The 11,240-nt window shown below is 44.0% G+C and overlaps 1 protein-coding gene across 2 annotated transcripts in view; it reads left to right on the top strand.

Moving 5' to 3' along the window:
- The first annotated feature begins 1,078 nt into the window (after window positions 1-1,078).
- Window positions 1,079-11,240, top strand: part of Xkr4 (XK related 4) — a 415,115-nt gene continuing 404,953 nt past the window's right edge. For both annotated transcript variants that reach the window (XM_003465985.4, XM_063258493.1), the window contains exon 1: window positions 1,079-2,023. In XM_003465985.4, the coding sequence (XP_003466033.2) occupies window positions 1,221-2,023 (803 nt within the window). In that variant the 5' untranslated portion in view covers window positions 1,079-1,220. The remainder of the gene's footprint in view (window positions 2,024-11,240) is intronic.

The raw sequence follows: 11,240 nt of genomic DNA, 5'->3' as shown, positions 1-11,240 counted from the left end.
GGCCCGGGGCGGGCGGGCAGAGTTTCCCGCGGCTGCCGGCCGCACCCTCCGCCCCGCCGCGCGCCAAGCGGCCGCCAGGGGTGCTGCGTTTCACACCTGCGGGAGGGAACGGCTGGGCGCCGCCGCCCGGCCTCTCCGGGCCGAGAGCGCGCAGTGCGTGCGGGGCTGGGCCGCAGGGACGCGCGTGGCCTCTCCCCTCCCGAAACGGGGCCTCCCGCCCCCGGAGCCCGCGGGCGACCGCGCGACCGGCTCCTTTCCGGGGGACGCGTGCTCGGGGACCTGGGGGCCCTGCAGCCCTCAGCGGCCCGTGCCACCCCGGGCTCCTCGCTCGCGCCGGCCCTGCGTCTTTGGCCACCCTGGGGCCCCGGAGCCCGGCACGCCCCCTGGCTCGGAGAACTTGGGGCCCCACGTCCAGTTAAACCCGTTTCCCGGTTCTCGCCGGCGCCGGCCGCACACTCGGCCGTTCCCCAGGTGCCCGCGCCGAGCACGGCGTAAAGGGGCCTGCGCCCCGCGGGCCCCGCGCGCCACGCCCGCCGGCGCACACTTGCCTCCGCCACGCGGGGCTCCCGCCCCTCCCCCAGCCCGGTCCCGGCCGCCCAGCCGGCTCCGCAATCCCGCGGGCAAGGCCCCCCAACCCCGGCCTTCTCCGTGCCCCGCGGCCGCCCCGCCTGCCGCCCGGCTGCGGCCCGGCCCCTCCTCCGGGCCCCGCGCCGCCTCCCTCGCCCCTCCCGAGCCGGGGCGGGAGCGGCGGCAGCTGGAAGGAAGGGAAGGGATGAGGTCATCCTCTCCCTCGGAGTCAGCTGGTGGAGGAGCGGCCGCGGGAGGAGGGAGCGCGCGCGCGGGAAGGAGAGGAATGTGCAGGTCGGAGGAGCCGCTGCTGCTCCTGCTGCTGGCGGCGGCGGCTCGAGCGGCGGCCGCGGGGCCGGGCCGGCTAGGAGCGCGGGCGGCGGGCAGGGGCGCGCGCGGGGCGCCGCGAGCAGCTTGGCTCCGCGCAGGCAGCCAGGCGGCGCTCCTGCCGGCCCGAGGCGCGCCGCTAGCCCGGCCCAGCGCCCAGCCCGGCGGGCGGCGGGCGGCGGCGGCGGGCGCAGGAGCGCGAGCGGGAGCAGGGCGTGCCGCGCGCCGGGAAGGGAAGCCGGGGCGAGGCGCGGAGGTGGCGGGAGGAGCGGACCGCGGGGAAAGCTGTCCGAGCAGGGCGCGCGCCCCTCCGCTCCGGAGGCATCATGGCCGCTAAGTCAGACGGGAGGCTGAAGATGAAGAAGGGCAGCGACGTGGCGTTCACCCCGCTGCAGAACTCGGACCACTCGGGCTCGGTGCAGGGGCTGGCGCCGGGCTTGCCGTCGGGGTCCGGAGCCGAGGACGAGGAGGCGGCCGGGGCCGGCTGCTGCCCGGACGGCAGCGGCTGCTCGCGCTGCTGCTGCTGCTGCGCGGGGAGCGGCGGCTCGGGGGCCTCCGGGGGCCCAGGCGGCGGCGCGGGGGGCCCGGGCGGCGGCGGGGCGGGCTCGGCTGCGCTCTGCCTGCGCCTGGGCAGGGAGCAGCGGCGCTACTCGTTCTGGGACTGCCTCTGGATCCTGGCCGCCGTGGCCGTGTACTTCGCGGACGTGGGCACCGACATCTGGCTTGCCGTGGACTACTACCTGCGCGGCCAGCGCTGGTGGTTCGGGCTCACGCTGTTCTTCGTGGTGCTCGGCTCTCTCTCGGTGCAAGTGTTCAGTTTCCGCTGGTTCGTGCACGATTTCAGCACCGAGGACAGCGCCATGACCGTGGCCACCGCCTCCGGTTACCCGCAGCCTGGAGCTGATTGCAAGACTGTGGTCAGCGGTGGGTCTGCAGCCGGGGAAGGCGAGGCTCGCCCTGCCACGCCGCAAAGGCAAGCATCCAACGCCAGTAAGAGCAACATCGCGGCCACCAGCAACAGCAGCGAGGCCACCCGGGCCGGCAGCAAACACAGGTCTGCGTCCTGCTCCTTCTGCATCTGGCTCCTGCAGTCACTCATCCACATCTTGCAGCTCGGGCAGATCTGGAGGTACCGTATCAGGGTGGGGGTCGGGGAGATTTGCTGCTGCTACTACTACATTTCCACTGCTTTGCTTTTGCACGAAAATCGTTTAGGGTTGCCGTGGTCGTGGCCCTGGTCATGCTCTTTTCAGTTGTTTTGGTGGTGTTTTTTCAACTGGGGCTGCAGTTAAAAAATATTTTGGGGGGATTTCTTTTAGGGTGGTAGGGAATAGAGAAAAGAGCGAAGAGCAGCAAAGTGGTTTCTCTCATCTCTTCCTTCTGTCTTTCTACTTTGCCTCACAAGCTTCTTTCTTTATATGCTACAACTCGAGCCCGTTTTTAGTGATACAGTTTCAGTGAATAGGAAAGGATTCACATTAATTTTCTAAAATTTCTTTTTATTATGTTGAATACTAAGTGCATGGTTTAATGTTGATGGTTTCTTTTGTTCCCTGGAAAAAATTACAAATTATAGTTAGATGTGAATTGTCTGTGCTCAAAATTACCCACATTTCAAATGATCACAGCTAGAGAAGTACTATACTTGAGGTAAAGTACCTAGCAGGAACTTGACTTTTTATATATACACAAAGGAATATATGTTATTCATAGATACGTATCTAACTATGAACAAGTACGCTTTAAGGGACTCAGACTTACTTATGTGGTGCATCTTCGGATCATCCTGCAGCACCTCCACATTTACCTCCCCATAACTGAGAACACTTGGTAGATCAGATGACAAGCAGCAAAGCAGCCAGGGAAGGTGCCAAGTACCATTAAAGTTTATACAATGTGCCACCCCTTCTCCAAGTGTTCTCAGGTTTTACAAAGTTAGCACTTCCACCTACCAACTGGAGTACAGGGTTGCACTCGTTGGGCAGAGAGAACCATAACTACAACACTCAAAACATAGACAGGAATATAATAAAATGATATGTTCAGGTATGTGTTCTTTTGACTTTTATATGTTTAAGTTGCTTTTGAAAGCAGTGCTTTACATCTAAAAAATTCTATGTGTGGTGATATATAGATACTAACAAATTACAGTATCTTTTTGGTTTAAAATTCCCTAGTAAATACATAGAACAAGTAAAATGTGGAAAACTTCTTAGAAAGTGCAAGAGTATAGAACTGTACTCTGCTGTACCAGAGTTCTTTTAAAATTTTTGTTTGCAGTTATTTTGTGATAAATGATATTTTAAATCACTGCCTGTGCTGAGGTATCCTGCAATGAAAACAGCTTGGAGCATACATGAACTAGAACTCCAAACTTGTTTTAGTGTATGATGAACTGTAGTATTTTCTTTTCTTTTTTTGTACCAGAGATCGAACTCACGACCGTGTACTTGCAAGGCAGGTGCTTATGCTGCTGAGCTAAATCCCTGGCCCTAGACTGTAGTATTTTCTCTGAGAGGAGCGAGTGGGATGATTCTCCACCTTTCCTGGGATGTGTGCTTTATATAAATTGTGAATAACTGACTTTACAGATAATGAAACTTTTTGTTTCAAAGCTGATATTTTCTGGAGCACAGTATGGCATGCGGTCTGACCAATTAATGTTGGAAACCTCCATATTTCAGATTCCAGGGAACTCTGAAATGTCTCAAGTATGAGAGCTCTGTTCCCCATCCATGACCAGTGGGAAGGCTTCCAGATTAATGTTCTTGTTCAAGTATGATAAAGAACTGGAGTGTTTAGTTACTGAAAGTATTATTGGCTAGGATGCACATCATTAGCATTTTTAATCTAATAATTTGGTAAATGAAGCTCACCATTTCATTTATTAACTTTTTCAAACTTTACGTAAGATTTGGATCCCGCTTCCTTTTAATCACCTTTAAAGATTTTAGATATATGTTAACCTTGCAAATGTGTCTTTCTTCTACCAATCAGAAACAATGCATGTGAAAGTTGATATCAACTTCAGTGAACTGAAGGAGATGTTAAAACTGTGTTTACTCGACATTTTCCCCACTGAAAATTATGCTTAATTTTCTCAGGAAATAATAGGCAGAAAGTGAAAAGTGATTAAGAAATGATAAGAACCTAAAAGCATCACAGTGAGACTGTGGTCTTTGGGTCAAGAGGTCTCACAGAAAAGCTACCCATACGGAGAAGAAATTGAAGGCTAGCATTGAATGAAGGAAGCAAGAAAACTGCAATGTATCACACATCTATCCCTGGGAGAAGCACATGGCTCCTTTTTTTGGTTGAGCATTTCTAGTGTTTGTCTCAGAGGTTTTTAAGTTTATTTTAATAACACAAGATCAAAAATATTATCAGATAGTTTTCAAACGTTTTCAATATGATGTGTTTAGTATGTAAGTGTGAATTGTCATCTGATCTAAGTATTTTTAGATTCTGGTTTAGGGTATTTGGGGAAGAAAGGGTAACCTGGTGAAAACTTTATGTAAGACTAATCAGGCTCATTTTCTCTTTATAAAGAATGTTTAAACAAACACTTTGACCCAATAAGTAAAGGATAAGAAAACTTACGGAATTTTACACTCAATTGCATTATAACATGTTCCTATTTCTCTGAGTGTTGAACATTTTAATGCAACTTGGGGAGAAGTAAATGTATCTTTATAATAAGCTGATAAAATGTGACTCATCTCAGATTGTTGAATTAGACAGAGTAGACACAAGCCACCATGACTTCTCAAAATACTACAAGCATACCCCTGCTTTTAGCTTTCCTTTTTAATATGTAGTATATAAATACTGCAGGACCAGAAGGCATTGATGATCCAAAGCTCAGAGGTCATTATTCATGTTTTAACATGCTACTTTCTGGAATCAATAAAATAGATTTTAGCTAGGTTGGTAACTGCTCATTGCATTTCAATGCAATTCTGAGTATTTCAGGGAAGGACTGGTTTCTCAAAGCTTTCTGTTGATAAGATCTTTGAAATAACATCAAAGTGTTTGCTTGTTCAGAAATAAGCCATTTGAAACATTGTGTAAGATTTGCATGTATTTGTACAAGTATTACAAATGCAACTGCTAAAAGCAATGATACATATTCATTTTAATTAAAGTTTACTAATGGGAAATTAATGGCAGCTTTTAAAGTCACAGGAGGCGATGCTGGGAAAAAGCCATTTGAAATAATGAAGTGAACTTTTGGTACCATGTGAAAAGAACAATTATTGTTTTAATGGATCTGTGGCTGAAAATGAAAAGAAAGTTTTTTTTCTTTATTATTTTCATATGATTCCAGAAATTACCTAGAATTCAGTTCAGCCCATGGAAATTAAAAAGCTCAATGAGAACAGCTTTTAGCCCTCATATTGATGATCAGTTATATCTAAATGTCTTTTCCTTTACCATTCGTAAACCTTACACTTATGGTTGTTTTCCTGAAAATATGAATATGCAAAGAATAAGCCAGTGGGTGCAGAGGTGGGAGTGTTTTTGCTATTTGGGGTTTTGTTTCTTGAGTTGCTACTATTGAGTCATGGGAAAAGGATGTGGCGAAAGGGCAGTTTGTTCTGCTCATACCCTGTTTGATGTTCCACAAGGCATTGGAGTGTGTTCCATGTTCCAATGAATGGAGGAAATGAAAGGCTAAATAAACTTAACATTTCTGTCACACAAGATCTCAGAGCCCTTCATAAGCCAATGTACATGCAAATAATTTTTAAAAGCACACCAATTAAATATGCTTGCGTTGATGTGATATATAAAGCTTTTTGGAAGTATTCTGCACCATCCTTAAACTTGACCAAAAAAGAATGATAGTAACAATTTTATTTGGACATAAATATCTGTAAATGTATTTTATACTCCTTATTTAGGATTTTTAATAAACTAAGGAAAAATTATTAACATCTCTATATGTGAAAGAAAAGAAAAACTGGACCATAGAGGTTGAGTAGCTTGGCCAGTGTTGCTCAACTATTAAAACAAGACTTGTCTTACCCTAAAGTCTGTGTCCTCCTGGCTTTGTTGACTGGCTTCATATGCTAACTTGTATAATAATGACTAAATTAAATAAAATGATAATTTATCATCCCAAGGATGACAAGATGACAGGGAGAAAGGGAGTGCAGTGCAGACTGGTGAGAGGATCTCTCCAATAATATACCAGTAGTTCAATAATGGAATAAGGCCTTAAGCTCAGATATGACTCCTAAGCCTAGTGTTCTTTTGTTAGATCAAATTCCAGCTGAGTGACTTGATCACAATGTTACTGCTGATTAAATGGCACAACGTACATAAGTTGGCAAAAAGTTATTTGCAAATGATAGAAGCGTTAGGAATTCGATAAGAAAATACTACAGATTATGTCCTTAGCTATTGAATTATGATGTGGTTAGACAAGAGTGGTGCTGTCTGATGAGTCCTTGAAGGGCTCTTTTCTGCTTTGAACTCATCAGATTTGGTACTTAATGCATTTCAATGTGAAAAATTTTATTCTGGTTCTCATCATTTGTTTGGTATTCAGTGTGTGTTAAGGACTGTTGATGTCAGTTGCCTCATGATTGGCTACACTCTCCAGCCACACAGTTCGTTTGGTCGTCATCATTTGATACTCTTCATGTTGATGAGTGCTGAGGTACCACTGTATTTGTGTCTGTCTCTTGGCATGTTGAGCACCTTGTTCACTGGACATGTTTAGTATCTACTACATGCAAGGCATTGTGCTATTAACTGAGTACAGTGAGGTGTGATTAAAAATACAGCACCTTCAAGTTACAAAATTATTATAGTAAAAGATACATTGCTGTTGATTCCCCTCAAGATACTCCTTCATGCTTCAAACACACTTATCCTCTGGTGCTGTCATTTTCTGGAGCAGTTCTGAAAGTCCTTTTGCATGAATGTCTTCTGTTGAGCTGTTATGGCTGCCTCCAAGTCATGAGTCCATTTAAAACGTGCACCTTCCCTGGACATTCTGGCTTTGGGGAAGAACTGGAAGCCACATGGTATAGATCGGAAAGTGAGGTAGATAAGACACACTATGATGTTTCCTGAAATTTAGAAATTTAGGATTTTAGAAATTCAGAAACAGAAATTGTCATAAACCTTTCCATTGATTCAGGATACCAGACAGTCATGAAAACACATGAAAGAGGGCCTCCTAACTTTCTTCAGAAAGTGACAAAAATAATAGGTCAGGTGTGTTTGAAATGAAAAGAAATAATTTGAGCAGGATTAATGGCATTATGTCCTTTACTGTAGTAACTCTTGTACATTCAGCGTATTCTTTTTATAACACTTTGTATGCATCTTTTCAAGAAATTTACTGTCTAATGAGAAAGAAAAGCAAACAATTTCAATATTGAAAGAGTACTGTGATAGAAATAGTACACTCAAACCACCTTAGTGGGTCAGGAAATATGCTCTGGAGCAGGGAATGTCTGGATTAAGCTTTGAAGATGAGAAAAGCTGCTATCTGAATAAGCTGAGTCCTTTCCTTGAGTGCAACCAAGCATAAGGACAAGGAGGCAAAAAGACAGGGGCGGGTTAACTGTGCTCTCAATACAGAGTGAAGGAGAATCGCTGGAGATGAGGATGAAGAATTAGTTGGGCTAGACAATGATAGAAATGTTTTATTTCTGAGGACAAGAAGGAGCTTTTGTCGGTGCCTTAGTTACTTGCCTGGTTGCTGGAACAAAATACTTGGCACACACCATTTAAGGTATTGGCTTATGTTTCAATCTGGAGTTGGTGGCTCCAGAGCAGAACACCATGACAGAGCAGGTTATGGGAGGAGAGCTGCTCAGAATATGGGGAATAGGAAGCAAAGAGTAAAGGGGGAGAGATTCAAGCCTCACCCAGAGTGACCCACCTATTCTAACACCATTGCTAAGAGCAAGTCAGTTGTGTCTCCATTATCAGTCACCTTCTGAAAACTCTGCCAGTGAGGCTTTTGAGGGACATCTGGATAGAAACCATACCAGAAGGGTAATAAGGGCATAACAGTTAACTCTTATGATGTTGCATTAAAGAAATAGCAGTAAGTTGAAAGTTTCAGGTGCTATATCTTTAGTTCCTCTGTGATACAGTCATGTCTTTTCAATTAATAAAAACACATTGAGTTCCCAGCATTTGAATTTGGATATTATTGAGGCATATAAATAGATTCAATGTGGTGAGTAGTTGTTTTTCAAAAAAAAAGTTGATTGAAATGTTTAACCATAACTATATAAATTCCTTATGAATGTTTATTTTGGACAATTGCTTGAAGAAATTTTTCATAGGATATGATAATCAAAACCTTATTGCTTAAACTTCCTGGCCTATACAAAGACGATCCTTATATTTCTATAGTATATTCACATTTCCAAGAAGCTTACTCTTTTTTCTTTCTCAGAATAATCTTTCAGTTAGCATTTTCATTTTGCATATGTATAAATTGAGAGAGAAATTTTCCTCTTTAGGTCACATATGTTTGTGTAGATGCTAGGCTACAGTTCAACACTTACATGGTGGGGGGAGGCAGTGTGAAAAATGGTTGATAAGACTGCAAACATTTGGGTTCAGAGAAGAGAAATCTGAAATCCTGAGAGCACTCTGGAAGGACTGAAGGATAGTAATATGGAGGAGGCACTGGAATTTTGAGTAGGCCCTGTTGGGAAAAATGAATGGGACCCCACTGGGGATGTAGCACAGGGATGAGTAGCTCCCTAGAATGCATTGGGTCCTGGGTTCTGTCTCCAGCCACACACACATATGCAGACTGGAACCTATAGGAAAAAAATCCTTGACATGACGCAAGAATCTTTAAGTAATAAAAGAATCCACAGATCAATGGAAATGTCTTGGAAGCAATGAGTTCCCATTATTGAGGTGTCTAAACTTTGAAAAGTGAGGTGGAGATGTAGTAAAGGAACTTTAACTGTTTTTTTAAATTTTATTTTGTTTTGGTACTGGGAATTGAACTCAGGACCTCACACTTGCCAGGAAGGAATGGTGCCACTGAGCCATATCCCCAACCTCTCTTAAATTTTATTTTAAACATAGGATTAGTTTATTTATTTATTTTTCCCTTTTAGCAAATGTTTGTAGTACAGATAAATACACTGACTGTGGGGAATTGGTAAATATAAATATTGGATCTTTTTACTTACCCTTCCCATCTGGCTTAACTATCATATACAACACTGCTCTAGAATTGCGTCTTCTGGCCCTGAGATGTTATGATAATTTTTATCATTACTTGCTGCTCCAAACTTTTTGTGAGTGAAAGAAGTGTAGAGCATTTTTCTTGCAGTACTGTAGACTGCTTTAAACTGTCTTCCTTGGTAGATGGACCTAGTATTTTCCCTGGAGCATTGCAAATACTTACAGTACTGCTGGGCTGGTATTTAAATCTTTGCATTAGTTGATGGTTATAAATCTACATAAACAGACAGCTCCTGGTGAGCTTACTTGGGTTTCTGTATGAATTAGAATACTTTTTGCATAATTCTCTGTGGTGGATATACTTATGTGATATATTCCCAGTACTATTTTTTTGCATAATTCTCTGTGGTGGATATACTTATGTGATATATTCCCAGTACTATTTTATTAACTAGTAGAAAGATTATAAGCTGTTTCCATTCAACTGAACTGTTTCCTTTACAGGGTAAAACAATTTTATATTTAGTACCTCCCCCCCACACAGAGTTTAATACTGTTTTTACAGGAGGTTTGAGTGGAGCAGATAGTATATACAAACGGGCATATACTTTTAGTTTTAAATGATGTCCACTCATTCCTGGGCTGGGAGCTTCTAAAATTTTTATTAAGAAAAATCTGTAATGAGGGAGTAGCCAAGAGCACAATTTGCTATTCAATTTATTCTGCATTTTACAGTTTGAATGAAGAACGTAATAGCAGTGACAACAGAGCAGATATGTGGAATCATTCTCCCCTTTTTTTCCTTACTCACTAATCACTAATTGCATCATCTCTTTTGACTTGCTTTATAAAATTTATATGTCACACTAAATAGACCGCCCAAGGCAAGGGATTAAAACTGGATTTAGCATTCCTATGCTGTGTGAAGTGGAAGGAATTGTATGCTAAAAAAGTGTTCAATGGATATAATCTTATAAAATGTCCCTAATGTTGGATGGATTTCAGGGAAGATCACAGTGAGCGATTCTCAGTAGTAAATAAGCTCTTGGGTGACCTTGCTGGATTCTGAAGATACAGCAAGTGACATCCTTCTAGCCATATCAAGATGTCCTTGGTCACGAGTGGCACAGTAGGCCAGAGAGGAAGTCAGGGCCATGTTGTCAAGTGGTGGTGAGATTTCCATGTATAGGAATAGATGCTTAGTGAAGATTTACTGATCAGTAAACAAGATCTAGGCATCAGCCTTTCTCCCTTATGAGCATGTAACTAAACTTGCTGCTTGACTTTCTAATGATACAGTGAATCAGAAAATTCAGTGTTATCTAGAGAGGATATAAAAAGTCACCCCACCTCCTTCTTAGATATATACTACTTGTAAGGAAATGGGACCGAATTTCATGAAGTTCTAGTTCACCTTTTGAGAAGAATGCATCTGGAAGCCCAGCTCTGTATTTGTATTCTTGCTGGTAGAATAGGTGAACTGGAGAAGCTTTGGGGTAGGTACTTTTCATTAATGTTTACCTGTTCCATGACTATCTGAGGATATACTTACATACAGAATTTGGGACTGTGTTTTGCACTTCTGTATACTCAAAGTTTACAGACTTATTATAAAGCATACTTCCTCACCTGGTATCATACAGAGATAATACTGATTGCTGATTGCAAGACAAACTGAAGTAGGGATTGAAATGAAAATATTAGTCCAGAAATCCAGTGGGGGTGGTCCAAATTCTATTATTAGATCTTTTCTAGCCCTGGGATAGAGGAGGAGGGTTATAGCCAGATTGTCCGTGGTAGAGCTTCTTTAGACATTTAATTCTTTGGGGAATTGGACTGAATGGGCTACTGGAGAGACTATTTGATCGAACAATCCCTGGAGATTCAGAAAGACTGCCCAGCTACTTGCGTTTGATTAATTGTGTGCAGGTGTTGCTGCCCAGATTCTTTGATGCTCCAGGGCTTAGATCTTGTGGGCTTCTCCTTCTGGGGCTGAGTTTTCTATCTGTGAGATAGGATTGCTGAAAATATTTCCCAGAGTTCTTTTTTTTTTCTTCTAGAATTCTTTCCAGGCCTAAATTTTGGTTCTGTACCTATGAATTGTTTTACTTACCCAGTATCCTGAGTCTATAAACCAGGAATTTTATTTGAGCTCTTCTAAGGCCACT

This window comes from Cavia porcellus, unplaced genomic scaffold, assembly GCF_034190915.1.
Source record: "Cavia porcellus strain 051 isolate PalLab524CR breed Dunkin Hartley unplaced genomic scaffold, mCavPor4.1 scaffold_11, whole genome shotgun sequence".
Lineage (NCBI taxonomy): Eukaryota > Metazoa > Chordata > Mammalia > Rodentia > Caviidae > Cavia > Cavia porcellus.
Note: the sequence above shows the minus strand (reverse complement) of the source record. Positions and strands in the feature narration are given on the sequence as shown.